Raw genomic sequence first — 21,282 nt, 5'->3', positions numbered from 1 at the left:
TATGGGCAGCCAATTAGCGGCGCACACAAGCTAATGATTGAGACCGGTGTCTGGTCGGCACTATGAAAAATAATGCTCCACCGTTGCCTATTATGCACAGCATTGTCCCACCACACACGCACTGTTTGGCAATAAATAATTAATTGGGCACATTACTGAAAGTGGGAAGTTTTTCGTCATTCGCCGTTTCTTGAACTGCACTACCTCATGTGGAAAGAAACCCTTCCTTTGATTCCTTTTTCTCATTTTTAATTTTCATCCTGCGTTCCCACCCCTTCCCTTTTTTTTAATTTTTTTTTTCCGTCCCTTGAAGTCCCCCCAGTGTGCGCAAGGAGATCATGGAAAATCTCTTGCCATATCTGTCATCTGTCACGCTCTCTGATGAACAGTTTTGATCTCCCGCTCCTCTGTTTACGGCCATTGTCAGGCGAAAGGAGTCGTAGCCGAAAGTGCTTACACCAGCGCGTAAATAGTTTGACGTGTGGCTCCGTAACAAAGTTGTTGGAGTAAATAAGGAGCCAAACAACCGCACAGAATCGCAATTAAGTTGTACGTCCGCATTATGAAATGTTTGGAGCGGAGTGATTTCTGCGCGTTCCTCTGCGTATCAGACGTGTGTGTTTCTTTTGTTCCACAAAGTCTCCTTGGCTGTGAGAGATCAAAGGGTGAGCGCAGTATGTTATGCATAGAACCCAGCGACACACACGCACACACACACACGTGCAGATATGCTACACAGTGCGATGCTGGAGGGATATGTTGAATATGATGTGATGGCTCATTTTTTCCATTGCGAGGTCCAAGTGAGACGGAGGATTTGGTAGAAGAAGAAGACGTTCACAGCGCAAAAGACTGACATGACCATGTATACAAAGTTAGCACTTAGTGGGAAAAACGACTAAAATAAATCAAAATTAAATGAAACACTTCATGAGAGTGTTTTACATATTTACTAGACGTAAAATACTGTAGATCTCATCGGCTTTTTCCTTCTTCTGTATTTTTGGTGTCATCTGAAGCTTTTATTATAAAATTACTGATTAAGCGAATGTTCAAACATTCACTTCAATGTCACACACAAATAAGCTGAAAAAAACATGTTGTCAGCTTAATTTAAGAGTTAAGTACAGTTTAGTCCAGCTCTAATCTTGGACAGAACCTTTCTTTCCTTGAAGTGTAAGTGAATTGTATCATCATGTTATGATAGTAAGGATCTGACATGACCTTTAAATAGTCGTAGACACATTGGTTGTCTTGTTTAAAAAGTAAAACTGGCATTTTAATAAATCACCCATCAGCCACTTTTGATTCAACTGAGCTAAACTCTTTACCGTAGCTATAGAAAACTCAGTCATTTTAAGGATTTTTGCTCCATATCCGTCTATTTTAGTTTAATTTGCTTTTTTGTAGAAATAGATTTTTCGTTTTAAGGTAATAATGCAACGGCAGATTTTTTTTCTTGGACTACATAAATTACATGAGAAGTCACTGTAGGAACTGGGCAAGTTATTCAAAAATATTCTGGCAATAATTCAATTATTCCGCAAATAGTTTCAGCACAGACACACGTGTAACCCCAACAACTGTAGTAGTAGTAGTCAGCGTTAGCAGCATCGGCCTCCGTGGACGGGTCAGCTGAACGTAGGTTGGGAGACAAACCCGCGTTAGTGTCCAGGAAAGACAGGAGAAGAGCGTCCAGAGAGGAAGTGACAGAGAGCGAGAAGCTTCAGAAAGACAAGGACGAAGAGTAGGTGTGTGTGTGTGTGTGTGTGTGTGTGTGTGTGTGTGTGTGTGTGTGTGTGTGTGTGTGTGTGTGTGTGTGTGTGTGTGTGTGTGTCTGTGGGGGGAGTGGGGCTTCGTATATCATAATTATCCCGTTAAGTAACGGCGGAGCGGCCTTCCCGGGGGAATTCGTCTTAAATGGAAGATTTGCAAGGAGAACGGGTCAGAGAGAGAGAGAGAGAGAGAGAGAGAGAGAGAGAAACGGCTTCCAGTCGGCAGGAAATCCTGTTTACATTTACATAATCGTATCAACACTCACTCCTTCTTCTTCGTTTTCTCTTTCTTTCTGAGGCCTCTTAAAAAAAAAGCAGGAAAGCAACAAACGAGGGAGGGCTTTAGGCTGCTGCTTGTCGGCGTTTGTTTACGTCTGTTTTTGTCTTTGTCGTATTTTCTTAAAAGCGATGCCAGTTTTGGCACGACTGCCCGTGTTCTGAATTCTCCTGCCAGCGCCTCCGACCTCCTCCCGGTGCGTCTGCGCCTCCACCTGGAAACGTCCCCTTTCAGGGAGGGTCGTCGGCCCTTTCGGCCTCTCTTTTTCCCCCGTTTGGCACATTTAAAGGCAGAAAATCAAGGCAAGGGAAACAAAAGCTCGCGCATAAATAAGGTGCGGCGCGCGCGGCTGCGAGCCTTAATTGAGATCTGCTAAGAGCAGGGAGCAGATGTTTGTAGCGGCAACTGTTGAATCATCAGAGACCTGAAAGCCTGTGAAACCATGTTAAAAGAAGCCAGGTGCTCTGAATGGGTGTTTTTTTCCTTTTTTTTATTTATTTATTTTTTACCTTCTCTGACTTTTTCCCTCAATCGTCAAGAACAAACCTGACGTCTGATGTGGAATTGTGACTTTGGAGAGTTTACAGGAGGGAAAATGAAATGAGAAGCGTATATATGTGGATTATTAGCGATGCTAATCCACAGGGAACATCTTATTCTAACCGCATGTATATCTGAACTCAACAGCCTCTGTGCTGACGGTTTGTCAGGTCTGTTTCCCGGGATTTCATCCATTCGAGGTGTGAGAGCACAAAACACGTTGACCTCACTTTTGTGCAGAATATAAGAAACTTTCACCTCCATTCGCCCCTAGTGGCTGAAGGAGGACGCTGCAGCGGGCGCACGCTCACTTACTGCCGGTAGTTAGATTATTCATTTTGCGATCAAGTTTTTCATGTTGCGTGATGATAATGAAAGACGAAGTACATGTGCAACCTTAGACTCCGATTAGAGCTCCAGGAAACACTGGCGGTAATAGGTAATTGAGAACTCCTTCCATAAATCTTAACAGCCTTGCCTAATAGAGCTTCAACATATGGCAAGTGCCCGCACCTTGATGCACCAAATTGATGCTCATGTTACAGTTGTTCGCGCGGCCCGTGTCTCCTGCTCGTCTGCCTTCCTGCCGTCCCCCACCGACCGCCGGGCCCTCGGAGGCTTCTCCGTCTTCACGTTCCAAATTGCTGTCATTTATTTATCCGTGCAGGAGCTCGGGAGACGGCTCTCTCCAATGCCGGGAAGCAGCGACAGGTTCTCGGAGATTCTAATTGATTGCTGTGCTACCGTAGCTGAGGCGGCGCTCGGTTCGTTGTTGCATTTCTGGTCCCGGGGCTTTTTGTTTAACAGGATCCAGACGTAGCTTCTGTCCTCCTCTCGCTGTCTTTATAAGTGAATATTCTGAGGCTTAACAGGGCAGCACACTTGCCCTATTTAAGCTTAATGTCCCATATAACTTACAGTATTTCCCCATTATCTGCTGGGCCTTCCTCACATTTCCCTCCTTTTACAGTAATACTCTTATTCTGTGTCCTCCTCTTTTTCATACATGGTCAAACAGTTAGTTTAGGGGAACTTTTCAGTGTGTGATCAACAGGCTCCCTCTTCGTCCCCTTCTCCCACCCGGCTTCACGCCACGCGAATTAGAAAGCAGATAAGTCCCCGCGGTCGCGCTGAGAGGGCCGCTGCTCGCAGATTAGCACCTACCGCTAATGCAACGGGCTCAAAGGAAGGCCGCCTGTTCTGTGGTTAAGTGGTGGTGTCAGTGCAAAGCCACCCCCCCCCGCATGATGGAAATTGAATTTCAAATCTGAAAGGTCACGACAGGTCACTACTTTATCAAACAGGGTCATGAGTTGTGTTCTTTTCCGGCCGTTCTGTGTTTTATTCCAACCTTATAGAGATTTAAACTAGTCTTAGTCTAAACTGGGTGTCCACATATTTCTCGCTTCCATCTTTGCAGCACAGGTAGTTGTAGTATTAGTTTAACACATTCCTGCAGTTTTGTGTGTCTTTACTCAGCTTTCAAAAACGAAACAGAAAAAAAGCGAAGAGACACCACAGCAAAAAAAAAAAAAAGAAAAACCCTCAGAAGTAGGTGTAGTGTAAGTTGAAACACATTTAATAACCTATAATCACATTAAAGACACTCTGTAAAGTGAGATTTAGAAGCCGCATGCTGCACAGGCCGGGTTTTTCACGTTCCACAAGGCCTCGTGGAAACGGCAAACTGGATTAGCCGCAGCCCGCTGTTACGTTCCAGCGCCGCGCTTTAGAACCCGCACACCGACGGAACGTCCACCGGACGGAGAGGGCAGCGCGGCGGCCGAAGCCGAGGACGGGAGGTGAGCTCACGCATCCCTCCGCCTCCGGCGTGACGTTTGGCACGAACCGACGTGCAAAACCGCAGACGCAACTGTCAAAGAATTAAATAAGGCGTTAAATGCGAGCGTCTTCATTTGATCTTGAAGCGGGGCACATGGGTAATCTGGCAGCCTAGTGATTCATCCCACTCTTCTTTATTTTTTTTTTCCCCGTCTCTCCCTCTCTTTTACATTAGACTAGGGGCTTTTTTCAAAGCCCAGTGTGTCACACGCATTTAAGACGTGGCCTTTTTCTCCCTGCGCATTCCAGCGCCATTATGCTACATTGTTGCCGAATAAAAGGCCGTATTATGTTCCAGCCCCCCCAGTAAAAGGGCAGAAGTGGACCAAGTTTTTATCTGCTGAACGAATCAATCAGGATTATGTCAGCTGAAAAGAATCACAGACAGCAGTCGCCAGGGCTGTGTGTCCCTCTGTGTGTCGGTGTGTGCATCGCCCCTGCTCTGTGTGGAGCGGATGGGAATTTGAGGAGGGAAGCACTTGTTGGTTATGAACACACCCGGCTTGGTGACAGAGATGTCATTTAGGGTCTAAAAAGCAGGAGGATTTTTTTCCCCCCTCTCTTTTCTATTTATGTATTTACTCACTCACCCCCCCCCCCTTCAACCCACCCTTTCTCCTCGTCTGTGGGAGGATTGGAAGGGCACTAATTATCATTTCAGCAGAAATGATTAGGAGATCAAACAGGGATCGAATGCCATTTCCTTCCATTAATGTAGGGGGTTTAGAGAGCCTGTCATGGCTTGGCTTGTCCTCAGGCCTGTGGGGAGAAAAAAAATAAATAACAAGAGGGTGAGAGGGAGCAATGGAGGAGGCTTAAGAGGAAGGGAACAAGGGAGGGACAGGACGGGACGGAGGTTCTGGCAACGGGAACGGGTCTCAGTTGAAAGTGTAAAAGTATGTGTAAGATCAGAAAGCTCGGTTGAGGAGGAGGAGGTGCTTCTTCTCATGTATTATTGGTAGAGACGTTTATCGTCGCATCTCAAGTGTGTGGCTGCCTATAAATAAAAGCAGGAAAGGATGAAATCATAATGCATTATACAGTAACTGGACAGTAGTCAGGCGGCTGCATAGTTCATATATGTTACAATATTGACAATATGCAGCTTTGTATTTAACAGAAGTATGTATTTGTGTGATGCTGCTCTGTTCTACTTTACAGAATGTGCCTTTTTAAAGTTTTGGCTCGGTCCCGAGACTCAGGCCTTGGCATTCTACGCACCGGACCTTAATGAATTCAATTATAGCTCTTTTACGTACACGTCCTGTGATAGATCCCCGATTCCCCCCGTAAAGAGTCAACTCTGAAAGTTCTGGCCTCAATTCAAAGAGCCAACCACCGGCGAGTGGCACTCGAATTGGCACCTTGCAAAGTTCAGCGTTTCCATTAGAGGATCAAAGAGGCTGGAGGTTGATATCTGGTAGATTACCAAGAAGGCGCGGAGCGAGAGGGCGCAGAATGGAGAGTGCGGATGAGGTTGTGATTGTTTCAGCACGTCAGATGAGAGAAATGTCAAAGAGAATGTGAGAGATGACCTCTGTGTTCATAGCCCATTAATGACCCTGCAGCTCCCAGCTTCATTTTCCCTCTCATCAAAACATTAAAAAAAACATTTCCTCCTGTCTCCAATAGTCATTTCCCCCGCATTGTATTTATGTATTGAAAAAAAAGGTAATAGATCAAGCACATTCCATTATTCTCTTATAAGATCATTAGCAAATATAATTAGATATGAAAGAAAGTAATTTGGAGAGGAGAGGGGAGAAAAGCGCTATCAGGCAGAGAAGACAGATTGTAGCATCAGAGTGTTTGGGCTTAAATTGCTCAGTGGAGGTATTATCAAGCCAGCAATCTTTTAGCCTCAGAAATAGTTTTGGAGACAGAGAGCAAAAGATAGAAAGAGGCCACTGACGTTCACTCCATCGCGGCTCCCGAGCTCCTTTCTCTCCCTCCTCCGAATCCTTCCATCCTGTCACAGCCGTCGCTTCACAGACCTGAGAGTTTGCAGCACAACAAAACTGAGTTTATAAAAAGAAAACAAGTTGACACGGAGTCACTGCGCGCCGCCAAAACACGTAATCACAGACAGGAAGCGGGTAACCTTTTTTTTTTTTTTTTCTTTTTTACCCACTTCTTGCACATATTGATTTGGCTTTTTTTTTTTTTTTTTTGCAACTTTAAAAACGCAGAAATAACACACAAATTGCGTTGCGCCTTGAAGTCGCTCCGTGAGCAACCTCGTCGGTGCACAGCTTGTCTCGTCTCTCTTGTGCGCATGCCCCCACACCACCCCCCACCCCCCCACTCCACCCTCACAAAGGAGTTTTTTCGTTTCTCTTTGTTGCACCTTAACACCGTTCTCTGTTTGTCTAATAGGGATCTGAGTCGAACGCAGACTGAGAGCACAACAATCCTGCTGTGTTTCCACCACAAATTTGCTTTTTTCCCTCCCTCCTCCTCCCCTCACCTCACCCCTTCTTCTTCTTTAGCAGTGCTTTGAGGGATTCGGCAGAGGGAGGGTGGGAAGGTTGCAGAGGAGGGGTGGCAGGGTGTATGTGGATTTTTCTAGTCTTTTGTGTGAATCACAGGGAATGGTAACTATAAACATCCTGTATTCATTAAAACCATCTAAAAATACAATTTTGGAGAAGTGGGAGGGGGGGTTGAGGGTGAGGTGGTGGTGGGGGGGGGGGGGGGTGCGCTCACTTCCTCGTCGCTCCTCCTCAGTGTATACAAGCGGGCTGTGTTATGCCTGGTGCCGCTCATATTTACATATTTATAAATACTGGGCTGTACAATGAGACGGGGCTGTGCCAAGAACAACACTTTTCTGAGTGTAGGGCCCGGAAGCCTGGGAGCAGGAACAAAGGAGCCACAGCCACCTTCAGTGGCAACGAGGGTTCACAGGGCCCCACTTTACACGCGTGGAGCCCATATGGACAGAGATGATGAGGGGTTATATATACAGTGTGTGTGTGTGTGTGTGTGTGTGTGTGTGTGTGTGTGTGTGTGTGTGCACTGACTGTATTAAAATCATATATAAACTATATGGTTATATAGCAGTAAGTACTACATGCTTATTTTAGCCTCTACCAAAGTTCATAAACAACATTTTACTGTCACTCTAATCCTTCTCTAATCTGCCTTTAATCTAAGGTAATGGGAAAAGGTTGGATTTGCAGACATCAGATATCTCTAACTACACTGAGGGTGAAGTTGTGAAGCTTTGTAAAATAAAAGACTTTTACACTGAAGCGTTATACTAAAAATACTGTCCTGACTATGATAATGTGAAAAGTGGTGAAATGTTTCCACCAAAGTATTTTCTGGAACTGTTCACTACAGGCATCATCTCGATGCTAAGATCCGTACACAGTGTGTCACCAGGACAAAGCCCTCCATCTGATTATGTTGAGATGGAATTCTACCGTGGAACACACTCTGGTTGAAGTTTTCTTGTCGGTTTTTGCTCATTTTAATGCTACGAGCCATACAGATGTGTCACACTTCCACCCACAGGAATCATAAGGTGGTAAAGTACAAAATACCAGCTTGTACTCTGTTGTGCGATGCGTTCACAGACTGCTATTAACGCTGCTCTGAGACCACACACTCACACTTATTAGAGCACGCACGCACACACACACACACACACACACACACACACACACACACACACACACACACACACAGTCCACTGGATCCCCAGGTGGTCTCTGACACATGCTCGGCGTGCAGTAATAAGCCATTGTTCTATCCCCTTTCCCATTTATCCATTCTGTTAAGCATGACACATGTATTAACAGTGGATGGATTCTGGAGCTGTGTGCTCTCACGCCATATGTTTTACTTTCAGAGGTCCTCTTCTACCCAGTAACCGCCGCGTCTCCATTTGTCATCTTATATCTCGCCACAAGAGGGCAGACTTCCTCCCCTATTCTGTGGTGCTGAGACCTTAACTGATGCTCGACTCACGTCCTTTGGCTTAAATTAAAAGCAGTAATAGTAATAGTTGGACTGTTTTGTGTGTTTTTTTCCATACTGACAATCCATATTAACATCATGTACAGTCATTAGGGCCTTCAGTGGCGTCGGCTGCTGGAGAAGGGCATTTCAAGGAACCACTACCGCTGTAAGCTTTGCATTCATGTGATAAATGCATGCCAGACAGGTTTGCCTGTCTGTGAGGTGCATCTGCCGCCTGCCCGAATGGGAAATTAAAAACTGCGAGGGGAAGTTATGCTAAATCTATAAAGTTGGCCAGGAAATCTCTCCCCCTTCGCAGTGGCAGTTGTTTGGGGAGAAGGAGCACCACGCTTAAATAATAGCATTCCAGGTGGCTTAGTTAATGAACAGTGAAAATCAAATATGGGACCTAATCTGGAGCTCGTTACAGGAAGTTTCTTTACAGGGAAGTCAAAATCGAGCAGTGCCCTTGGGGAGACGCTTCAAAACAAGAGGACGTCCATGTTGGTGCATTTAGTTGTGCTTAATAATTTGGATTCATTTCTCTTATAATGCAGTTATGGTGAATAGTGTCATAGTCCATAAGAGAAAATAAGTGATATTTCACGATGGCACCTGATTATTATAAATATTATTATTTTTAGTTTCGCACAAATGTGTTTGTTTGTGTTTAACATATAATTCAGTTCGTGAACAATTTTAAAAGACCGGAATCCTGACACGGAATTTCCGTTGGGAGTCTGGTCTGAGTGTTCGCATCCTTCCGTGAGCTATTTACTGTCTTTGCTTGCCATCTTGTGGTAAAACGCAGTTATGATCTCTCTAGTAGTAAGGAATTCTATTGTGTAGACTTTAAAGGAGCCACAGTTAACGATGTGCTGCATGATCTTAGAATATTAGAAGCTCATTACTAATGTTATTCTGTTCTTATATTTTTTTCATCACCTAATCAACTTCTACCAATACCATAACGATGTAAAACCTGTTTGTAATTATCCTTTATTTCCCAGTATCACTGGGACCATCAAGAAAGCAGAGGCCCATATGAGACGCGGAGCAAATGTTGGTTGCGCCGCGATATCGAGGCTGCTCAACTCCGTGCACCGACAGCCCGCGAGTTATTACTCAGTGTTGAATCTAAGAGATGTTTTATCATGTTATTAGCTCTTTATTTTCCCTCTGTTACTGCAGCACTTCCTTTCATTTTCATATCCATTCTCATCCTCGCGAAAGCACAGCTCAAATAAAGCCGTGTTTTAATTTGGTTTTGTCAGATTCATAACGCCGCTTTAAAAGAACATGACATGCAAATGTGCTCGGCGGTGTTTTATTGCAAAATAATTTTCGAAGAAGTTGCTGAGGGAATGAAAGTGTAGGAAAAAAAAAGGAGTGGGGGGGGGCAAGTTGTATTATTTAGTAGCCTCTGCTGTGGGACCTAATTACAGTTATGCTTTTCTTAATGTATCACTGAGTCGTCAAACTTTTTTTAATACAATTATTCACTTCACTTCTCACGCACTGTCACACGTCCTGTCACGGATATTGTGTCGACCAAGTTGCTTGTAACGAGCGCGAAGCTGCTCCAGTTGTCGTAACCGTAATGCGTTAGCATCTTGTATCACTTTAGATATGAATATGGAGGCCGCTGATGCAAAAATCAGATTTGTGTGGTGGATAAAAGAATGGAGGTAAGGCCTGCTTACGTAAAGAGCAGCTTCAGGCCTGAACATCTCCTGCAGTGATGGGTTTTTTAAATTATTTTATGGGTGGAAAAGATCTGTGCTCATGTCTACATGTCTATGCTGTATGTGAATATAATTTTTATTACTCATTTTATTTGTGAAGAAGACTTTCAGTGAGCGGTGACACATTAAAAACCCAGTTTGTTATAGTTTATGCTTCTGACCTCAGGTCACTGCAGAAGCTGAAGTCTGTTCTCTCTGTGCTGGGGGGGGGGGGGTGGGGGGTGGGGGGGGGGGGGGGGGGGTTGTGTGCTGCAGAGTGGGGTCGCTTTGTTGGGTCCTTGGTGCTAATCTGCCTCTTGTTTTCTCATTGGCTGTAGTGCATCTGTGGGTGGGAGAGGAGGACCAGCCCTTGACCCATGACCCCGCGCTGACCCACGACCCCAACCATCTTAACAACGACCTTAACCACCCTAACAACCATAACCTAGGCGACCCCGAGGGCCTGGACGCCCACGCTGTAAACAAAGACTAACGGCCCTCACTGGAACGAGGCAGGATGAGGAGAGTGAGGATGTTGCTGATGATGATGATGATGTTGATAATGATGATGATGATGATTTTGATGATGAAGGCAATGATGGGAAGGAGGCTGAAGGAGAAATGAAGGAATACACTATAACAAAAACTTTATTTAAGATGAAAAAAAACACATACTACCATCAGAATCAAGAGAAGGCGCGGACTAAATGAAGGCAAGAGCGGGAGGTTCCTGTAGGGACGCATTTGAGAGACGGACCTAATGACTTTTGCAAGCGTCCTTGGACACTAAACAAAGTGACGACAACTTTCTTGTTTTGTCTCCTGTGGTCTGAATGCCCCTTGTCCTTGTTGTCTTTTCTCTTATACAATGTTTTTTTTTTCTTCATTTCTTTCATTTTGATGAAACTACCTGTCTGATTAGCACTTCCTGTAACTGGCCCTACAATTTCTGAAACATTCCTTGAGCTAGAAAGGTTTGTCCTTTTTTTTTTAATTCAGGACTGAAGATTAGTGCCGAATGAGACGATTTCAAAGACTTCTCTCCGGTTAAACAAAGAAGACAGTTATTTCTCACGTCCAAGGACCATTATATTGTACCTGGAATGTATTTTACTATAGAATACGAACTATGTTTTGCCGGACTGTTAACAGTGACCAAGCTCATTTCGTGTCAGACCAGCCACCTGAGGCTCTCCTATCAGCTGTCGCAGAGTCACTGTGGACGTCCCATGGCCGTGCATCACACTGATTATGGATACCAGTGGACAGGGCACCATACGACAATCTACAATACGAGTGTGTTTTCAGAAAAAAAAATGATGGTGTTGCTGGTAGGAATTCATGCCTGTGATTGGCATTTTAATAGTGGTGGTGCTAATGATAACTAAGCAGAGAACAGACTATTCAAACTGCCCTTTCCATAACCTGACTAGCACAGGCCTTCAGCCTGCCATACAGCTCCGTGTGTCTATAGTTCTTTTTCTGTATCATTGGACACAGGCCACATAGATGCTTAATGTACATAGAGAGATATACAGTAGTTAAAAAAAAGCGAGACGTTTTAAAACATTTGTGACAAGGTAAAGCAAAGAAGCGCGGCCACACTCTCAACAGGCAGCAGGCATTCTTCTAGAGTTTAACAGAGAATAAAAGAGAGGAGAAAAAAATCCAAGTCAAAAAAATGGGGGGAACACTTTCTTTCTTTATCGCCCTCGCCCCTGTTTCTTCACCTTCCATTTCAACCTCAAGGACTCTAGTGTCGCGGATGTTTGTAAAATACTACCACCGATCATTGTTGCACAGTGTTACTGACTACTGAAAACGGTTTGATGTATTTACTTTAAGATGAGAAAAAAAAAGAACAAAAAACTGGAAAAAGACATATTGTGTATAGCCTTAGATACAAGTCATCTGTTCTTGCTTCTACAAAGCTATGTAGCTGTGCTAGACTGTAGGACGTAGGGTTGATTTTATTTTGAATTTTTATATGTACTGTACATTAATGCCTTCTCCATTTATTGATCGAAAAGAAAAAAAAAAACTAAACAAAAGAGCAAAAAGATGACAATCGTCTCCTGTGCTGCAAACATATTTGCCCCCATATATACAAATCCATTATGAATAGAGGGACTTTATCCTTTCCTATTTCTTTCACTCGTTTTGGTTCTCAGAAGTATTTTGCACTGTGATAGTATTATAAATCCAACCTATACAGTACAAAACTAGTTAACTAACTAAACTGAAGGTGTGTGTTTGTGTGTCCCTTGGCATTGTGAAATGTTTCTACGTAATATTTTGTGAACCCAGAGAAAAATTAAAAATGCGGTATGTATAGTCCAAATATAATACTTCCCTTTTTTAAGTTGGATCGACCTCTATACTCTATGTGGCTTTGACAAATTGTTCCCCTGATTTCTTTTGTATGTAAATCCCTCGTTGACCCACGGCGTAGGCCCATTACTGCTTTAGCCTGGCTGACTTTCAGTGCTTAAATTCCAACTTGAAGAAGATTCCGCTGGAGTACAACCTCACTTTTTGTTTTTCCTTCTCTACCCATTTTAATTTCATTTATGTAGGTTTACGATTAATCATCAATGTCAATATGCTAGGAAGATAGGGGATTCAAAACTAAAATAAGAAGAGTGAAACGTATGAAAAATGAGAAGCGATGGATGTAGAGAAATGTAACAGGGTGTTGGAGAAGGGAGGGGATTCTTGGAACGGGGTCTGAGTGAACCAATCAGATGTATCCTGCTGGAGGCACTGACCAATGGCTTTGACCTCTGACCCCGTCTCTGATTTCCAAGGGTGTAAAGACGAGAGATTAACGGCGAGAGTCTCGCTTGAGCTCTCTCCTTCTCTGAACCAGCTATAATGAGCATTCCACTCAACGTATTATGTATAAAACCTGTCTTGTGAGCTGAACACTCTTTCTGTTTTGCTGTATCCTCATGGCAGATGCTTCGTTTTGTAACTACTGAACTGTACTTATAATAAAAATAAAATGTATTCAAACTAAAAAAAGGGGGATCGTCACAGAGCAACGGCGTGTTTCTTGGTTTTGATTTCCACAGTGTCAAAGTCATGGTGTGATCACAAGTGTTTGGTAATCGTCACCTCCACTACACATTATTCTCTCGTTGTCAATTTCAGCGTCACAGACTTGGTCCCGATGTTAAATACACACAACTGAAGGACAGTCTGCACCACTTTGTCTTCCCATGCTGCTCGTAATGCACATGTAATGAGGAAATATGCAGATGAGAGGATCCATGTAAACATGTTAAGTATACTTCAGTGTAAAAGTAATACTGGTTACAGAAAAAAAAGGCAAAGACAAATGACAAACCTAGAATTTAAGTTTAAGAGTACAATAAAAATATTCACTTGTTGCAATGTGCCTGTTCCGACTAGACATTTTCATTTTTTTAGTTAAATTCAATTTTGAGAGTTCGTGCAACTTAATGAATTACATTACAGTTAAAAAATCATACTGTATCATATTAGTAAATGCTTTATTTCCATACTTTGGGATCATATGGCATCTACTCCAAATAAGGTTGTCATAGATTTTGAACTTTTAACAACTAACAAAGCACACAAAACAATAAGAGAACAGAAGATAAAATGGAAAAAGGTAAAAAAACAGTATATTGCAGCATGTGCCTTAATATTTTATATATTTTATAAAACCAGGTGCAATTAATTACTTTTATGTACAAATGCATTCGTGGATAGAGATTACACACAAATCACCTGAGAAACATGAGATTAGGCAACACTTACGTATGCAGCTGTGTCAGACTGAGACGAAGGGTTGATTTTATTTATTCTTGTACATTAATGTCTTCTCCATTTATTGGTCAAAAAAAAGCAAAAAGACGACAGTCGTCTTCTCTGCAGCAAACATATTTTCCGCCATATATGCAAATCCATTATCAAGGGTAAGATTAGGAAATGGATGACAACATTTTATTAATGTCACCCGAGTTTACCACCAGGTGGCGGTAATGTGTAAAACATGTGCATTTTAAGACCAAATGATCATAAAATACTATAATTTGATATTTGAAAAATCTAATCATTTGGGCTACATCACGTATTTTTCTATTATTACTATAAAACAAACATCAAAAATATAAATCCTAAGTTCATACTCATCCCCTTAGAGCAATTAAAATGGTGTACAATTTAAAAAGTGGAAAAAACATGGTGTAAAATACAATTTTTATGCCGATAATGATCTGAAGAAAAACAATTATTTCAATCATCTTGGCCTAAAAGATAACTAAATTCGCTTTTAAAAGCGGTGTTTGAAACAGAAATGAATAAAGCAGCTCAGGGTTTCCAGTTTGAGGACTCAAATGGACATAGACTCTCCTCTTCGCACTGTCCAGCTGACTCTGCTCTGCTAAAAAAACAAAAGAAATACTTCACGGGTTTCAGAAAGCAGATCTTCGCGGCGCTGATGGAAGCCATACTCATGTTAACCTAACGTCAGAGCCCCCGAGGCCCCTGAGCTGCTGGGACACAGCCGAGGTCAATGTCTGACTAATTTTTTAACGGATCAGCTACACTGCACCAGATGTGGAGACAGGGAAGTGTGTGTGTGTGTGTGTGTGTGTGGGGGGGGGGGGGGGGGGGTCTCATGCCTCGAATCTCCTGAGTCTGTTTCCAATAAAACTCACATCCGGAAAAAGTAACTGTTTGACTGGTTTACATCCACACACACACACACACACACACACACACACACACACACACACACACACACACACACACACACACACACACACACACACACACTCAGTGCACTACTGACTGTGTGTGTGCGCTGCTTGTGCTGCGTGCATTTCGGTGTTGTACATGGATGAAGGCGTGTGTCTCCATGCCACGACGCACATGTGTCTGATTAAAGAACACATTAGCTCATCTCTCGCTCCATCCGGCCTCTGTGCATGCGCGCGCGCGTGTGTGTGTGTGCGCGCGTGTGCGAGTGTTTGTTGTTCAGGCGCCCTTCCTACACTGTGATGAACCCCACTTGTTGTCCTTCATTTGACTTCCTGTCGCTTGCTCTGTCTCCCCTCTCTCTTCCTTCATTTCTCTGCAGTATCCATTTCCCCTCATTTTCCTCCGCGGCATGTTGTGCAGCTGCGTGCGCACGCACATGTTTGTGCGTGTACGCCGGCACAGATCTGTAATAGCCTCGTGTGTGTGTGCGTGTGTGTGTGTGTACTTGCGGATTGATGTGCTCGTGACGGTGACGCAGGGGTTGCGGTTGTGCCAGCGTTCGGTTGGTCGCTGGGCAGATGGTGACCTGCTCGTGAACCCGTCTTTCTGCTCATTTGTTCAGCTGCTTCTAATTTTCCCTCCTCCTTTATGTTGGAATGGCTGCGTGGCGGCGGTGCAGTTCTCTGGTTCAACCACTAGATGGCAGGACAGACCAGGTTTTGCTGGTGAGGGGAAACCTTTGCTCGCGCCAGGTGTGTTTTGTATGTTGCATTGCAGAAGTAAACCGTCCATATGTTGTTGGAATTTTAACAGCATTTAGCGAAAGATAAAGTGTAACTTTTAACACAAACTAAATAACTCAAGATTACTTATTCCTCCTTCAGCTCATTTTGCTTCTTAAAAGTGTTTCATGCAAAGGCACATTGCACAACCATCCTTTCTATTTGTCTTTTATAGTTAACTATCATATACTGAATTATTTTTATTTCATGACTGATCCGTGGACTCCTTTTATGAGAGAAGATATGAAATAAATACGGTACATATGTACATTTGAAGTATAAATAAACATTCACTTACTGACCCCCAAAAATACCAAGTCCAGACAAATAGTAATTTAATCCTCTGCATTGAGAATAAATGAAGGAGCAGCAGAGGGAGCATTCCACTTCCAGATCACAGAGATGTGAAACAGCTGTGTGTTGGCCACATCTGTAACGTTCCATAGGTAATTAAAAACTAATATGATCTGTAGCTTTGTTTTTATGTTAAGGATGTTGCTTAGAAATATTTTAAGCAATTTAAAACAACCTCGTGTAGCAAACTGCTCTCATGTATGGGAATATACTATATGTGAGTAAACATGTCTGGTGGTGTAATCACAAAAAACAGTATTTATTTATATTGCTGCACTTATTTGGAGTTTTTCATAGATTTTGTCCTAGCTTTTCGTAGAGTCTCCTCTTCTTCCTTTTAGATTTTTTTTATGCTGTGGGTCATTTTACTTCAATTACGTAATCCTATATTTTTTTTCCAAATAATGCAAATCATAAACAAGTTTTAGAGGAAATAACAGTGCACAGTAAAGTGGCAGCCCTCATTTAAATCTGAGAATATACCAACAAATGTTAATGTGACAGCTTGTCCCCTCATTCTCATGCATCCCTCTGTTTCCTGCGAAGCATCTGTGCTTATGTACTGTAAGTGGGTGTGTCTGCATGCGCGCATGTGTGTGTGTGTGTGTGTGTGTGTGTGTGTGTGTGTGTGTGTGTGTGTGTGTGTGTGTGTGTGTGTGTGTGTGTGTGTGTGTGTGTGTACTTGCATGTGTGTGCAGTGCTGGTGAGCTGCGTCCCTCTTTCTCTCTCCTCACCTCTTATGAATCGATGATCATGTGGTGTAAGGGAGATAGATGGCCCCCAGCTCCATCTTGTCTTCTCTAATTGTAAAATATTAGTTACATTAGACTGGGGCCCATGATTAATGGAACTTATTTGGGAGGTGGACTCTCTCTTTCACGCGCACACATGCGCACATACTTTTCTCCGTCTCCTTCCGCTCTCGGTTAACGCTCATCTCCAAAGTCTCCTCCTGGAAGAACTGAATGGTTTCACTTAAAAGCGGACAGCAGGGAGAGCAACAATTGGAGAGGAGGCGAAAAAGACAAGAAAGAGGGAAGAGCATGAAGGAGGCGAGGAAATGAGGAAGGGAGAGAGCGTTCGGAAGAAAGCGGTGAAGAACAACTCTACAGAAGGAGCTTTAAAAAAGTAGCGGTGGCCGAATGTGAGGGATTTAGGCTCCCTGGTAGAGGAGCTAGATTACTCTACATGCAGGATCATATTTCACCAACGCAAATTATGATCAAGTCTTGATCGTGTTTACAAGCTGATCCCTGTGAAAAAAAAAAACACAAATGTTTCCTAGTTTGCAAAATGTATCCGGAGAGGAGTTGATAAGTTCAGACAGTGAAGATGAGAAGGTGAGTTGTGGAGTAAAGGAGCTTGTCCCAGTGCTTTTCTCAAAATTCACATTATATTATTATTATCCATCCACCCATCCATTTTGTTAGCCGCTTACTCCCTAGTGCGGGGTCACGGGGGTGCTGGAGCCTATCTCAGCTGGCTACGGGCGAGAGGCAGGGTACACCCTGGACAGGTCGCCAGTCCATCGCAGGGCAACACATAGACAGACAACCATCCACTCACACACTCACACCTACGGGCAATGGAGAGAAGCCAATCAACCTAATGCACGTCTTTGGACTGTGGGAGGAAGCCGGAGAACCCGGAGAGAACCCACGCAAACACAGGGAGAACGTGCAAACTCCACACAGAAAGGCACCAGGGCCGCCTCCGGGAATCGAACCCAGAACCTTCTTGCTGTGAGGCGACAGTGCTACCCACCGCACCACCGTGCCTTATTATTATTATTATTATTATTATTATTATTATTATTATTATTATTATTATTATTATTATTATTATTATTATTATTATTATTATTATTATTATTATTATTATTATTATTATTATTATTATTATTATTATTATAGCTGTGGCTGACACCTTGTCGTCCATGTGGGAGGAGCTACAGTAGTAATAGGGGGCTTCAGAGGTGGTGTCTCACTACAAAATACACAGGTACCACTACTACAAAAGCTGAGGAGCTATGGGAGAGGCAGATGCGACTTCCACACCGAGGTCCGCTGGCTTTCTCCAGGTAGGGTGAACTCATAGATCTGCAAGGCTGAAATATTGCTTCTATTTTGCACAAATATTTTGAAGCACGTTATTATACTGTGGAGATTCACTTGTTGCATGTGTAGATGCTGTGGTCGTGACTTACTCCTATTAGCTGCATTACTCAGCTTCACTTTTGGCATTTGTAATTTGTAACTTCTGTCGTCACAGGTAAAGTGACAGTATGTGAAAGGGTCGAGGTGTAAAGTGTCGAGCTTCAGTTCTCACAGTTGTTCTTCTCACTTTAATGTCTTTACCAACACAAGGTCGCTTCAACATTCAAACCAGCACTGGGATCCAGGTGTGAAAGGGGCCACGGAGGGTGAATGACCTGAACTCATCAGTCAGTGGGATTCAGCAGCTTTCAGTCTTCACACATGTACAGAAACCTTATGAAGAGCGACTCTAAATACCCAGTCAGCAGTAGTTCCACTGGTTTGCGTGGCAGCGAGCTGCTCTCCTGCTCGCCGTTTCTTGAACTTTTAGCTGTTATCGCTGTGTTTTGAGGTCAGAGGAAGTTCATGATGATTAATGCAGCAGAGCCCTTTGTGTCAGAATGTGAGTGAGAAGCAGGTGGCCGGCATATCTATCAAGCCACACTGCCCACTTTCTTTATTGTAGAGAAACCCACACGCACACACACGCACATCCATTATCTGTGTACAGTGACAGGTCAGCAGGAGATTGTGCCTCCTTCAGTTCAGCAGGGACTCTGAGCAAAAAAAATAAAGCTGGGTTAGGCTTCCAGTGAGCGCACGTGCACACACACACACACACACACACACACACACACACACACACACACACACACACACACACACACATACACACACACAAAAGTAAAGTTCAGTAAAGAGGTGTGGAAGGAAATCAAGTGAGTAAATGAATGTAAATACTGTATATGTGTGAACAAGTGAGTGAGTAAATGGACAAAGAAGGGGTGAATTAATGAGTGAGTCAGAAAAGTAGTAAATCTAAATTTACAAAAATTTAAGAGAATAAATAACTTTTTTAAGGAAAGAAAAAAAAACAATAAATAAAAAAAACTGAGGGTAAAGGTAGTTCTAAGTAAAAGAGTGATGAGCAACACTATTCAGTAAGAGTCTGTGAGTTTGGATGTCAGTGAGAAAAACAGGCCAGTGAATGTGTTTATATCCAGCCAACTTGATCTGAGCACAAGCCTGAAGGAGCAGAGCAGCAGAAAAACTACGTGCGAGACGAGACAGAAAGGAAGACTGTGCTATTTTGGCTTCTTATTAACAGGTCCTACTGGTGCAGCAATTAATAATCTAGTTCAGTGTTTAACATGGGACCTAGTCCCTGGTGGAGACATTTTAGCCGGCTTTGATGCTCAAAGAGCTCCTTCCCCCCCACCCGTCGCCCCCCCGACGGTTCCTCTCCTCTCCTTAAGTGCCTCCCCTGGTGTTATTTGTGTGTTGGTTTTCTCTAGTTAAGTTAGGAAACAGACCAAATCGTTATTCCCCAAACTTCAGGCCAATTTTCTATTAACACGCCAGCTCGTTGAGGGAAATGTGCCTTAATTCATCAGAGGAAATCTGGAGAAAGACTAATCCCCCCCAGGCTGTCTAAACTAATGTAAATGTATGTGTTTTTGGAAGTGGTTGGGATTAGAATAGTATATGTAAGAAAATAATAAACACAACCCAGGCCACATTTATGAAGTGCCTGACATGAGAAACAAGGATGCTGCACTCTGTTGCTATGGTAATGCAGCACTTGCTTTCACCCTGCCTGGCAGGATTGGATGAAACTTATGTGATTAAGCTCAAGATTGATAAATGATCTTAGTCATACTTGTTCAAGGGAAAAGTTAAAGAAAGAGAAGAGACAGTAAAAAGGTGCTTGTTGACTTTAGTTCGCTTAAATGCTAGAACTGAAACAATTGCAACAAACCTGCAAAAAAGCGAGTTTTATATATTTCCCGGTATTTATCCATGAGTCGACGTGACCCGCGCTTTTCTGAGCCTCACCTAATGGGCTGAAGTGACAGAAACAAACACAGAGATCATCTGAGGCAGCTTCTTCTAACACTATGAGCCTGAGACAGGAGGGACAGGAGCTCCAGCACGAGCGGCGATGTCACACATACTCCACCATAGCTGGACTTAGTAACACATTATATTATTATGACGTCTCCAGCATCCAGATGCTGCTTTACTTACTTCACCTTGTGACTTTCATATAGATGATGCCGGCAAAGTTTCATCCTAATGCACTTAACATAATGCAACTTAGCTACGTACTGTAGAGACACAGATGCGTCTGTAAAATACACATCCAAGTCAATTACCGTGGAAAGAAGCTGAAGCGGTTGCCGTCCGTGAACCGCGGCCGCGTTTGTGCGAACGCGACTCACGCGCTCCACTTTGCTGAGTAATCTGGGCGCCGCAGCATCCGCGCAGGTTACTGGACAGATGGTTTAGCACGTTTAATTGCTCGCACCTTCCGCGAACGCTCCATACGTCTGTGTCTCTGTCTCCCTCCTTCACACACAGTAACTCACAGCTACAGTAACTTTCACGTCTCCGAAGTTTCTTCCGGAGACACACAACTGCATGTGCGTGTCATAAAAAGACCCACACACACACATGCACTCACACTATACACTAAATCTTACTGTGTTTATGCAGCTTTTTCCCTCTTTTTTCCACTTATACAACCTACACCTGCAAAACCATACAGTCACAAACACACACACACACACACACAAAAATGTGGCTATAATCACACAGATTTACCCAAACACACACTAACCCCGTGCACTCACAGACACACACGTACCGTATAGAGGAGCACATGAAGGCCGGGAGCTGGCGTTGGCACCCGACCAAGCGCAGCCATGCTTACGTGCCATTTGATGCCAGCGCCGCCATCTGTTGCAGTCTTAAGATAGCTCCTCTCTCAAGACCCAGGCACCGCTTTTCAAGATTCATGGAGTATTTTTACGTTATTCCACACACCCGTCTGTATACGTGCGGTTTGGGCGAGTTACAGCTTCAGCGCAATGGCTGCATCTCGGTCCCCTCGAATAACAAGCCAAATAAAAGGAGCTTGAAGTTTCTGTACTGAACGCTCAAGTTCTAAAGTTTGGTTTTATTTTGTGTGTGAGATACATATTTTGCATACTGAGTAGTAAATGCAGTATTTAAATTTCGGTAAGGGTTTATGCT

General features: G+C 43.4%; 1 protein-coding gene across 7 annotated transcripts in view; it reads left to right on the top strand.

Moving 5' to 3' along the window:
- The window catches only part of znf536 (zinc finger protein 536), a 309,249-nt gene that overhangs the window by 281,318 nt on the left and 6,649 nt on the right, over positions 1–21,282 (top strand). The window contains exon 8 of one of the 7 annotated variants that reach the window (XM_029144074.3): positions 10,463–13,168. The exons of the other annotated variants lie outside the window; for them this stretch is intronic. Within the exon in view, the coding sequence (XP_028999907.1) occupies positions 10,463–10,617 (155 nt within the window). The 3' untranslated portion in view covers positions 10,618–13,168. Of the gene's footprint in view, positions 1–10,462; positions 13,169–21,282 lie in introns of those variants that run through there. 7 annotated transcript variants of the gene reach the window in all.

The sequence above is a fragment of the Betta splendens genome, chromosome 3 (genome assembly GCF_900634795.4).
Source record: "Betta splendens chromosome 3, fBetSpl5.4, whole genome shotgun sequence".
Lineage (NCBI taxonomy): Eukaryota > Metazoa > Chordata > Actinopteri > Anabantiformes > Osphronemidae > Betta > Betta splendens.
Note: the sequence above shows the minus strand (reverse complement) of the source record. Positions and strands in the feature narration are given on the sequence as shown.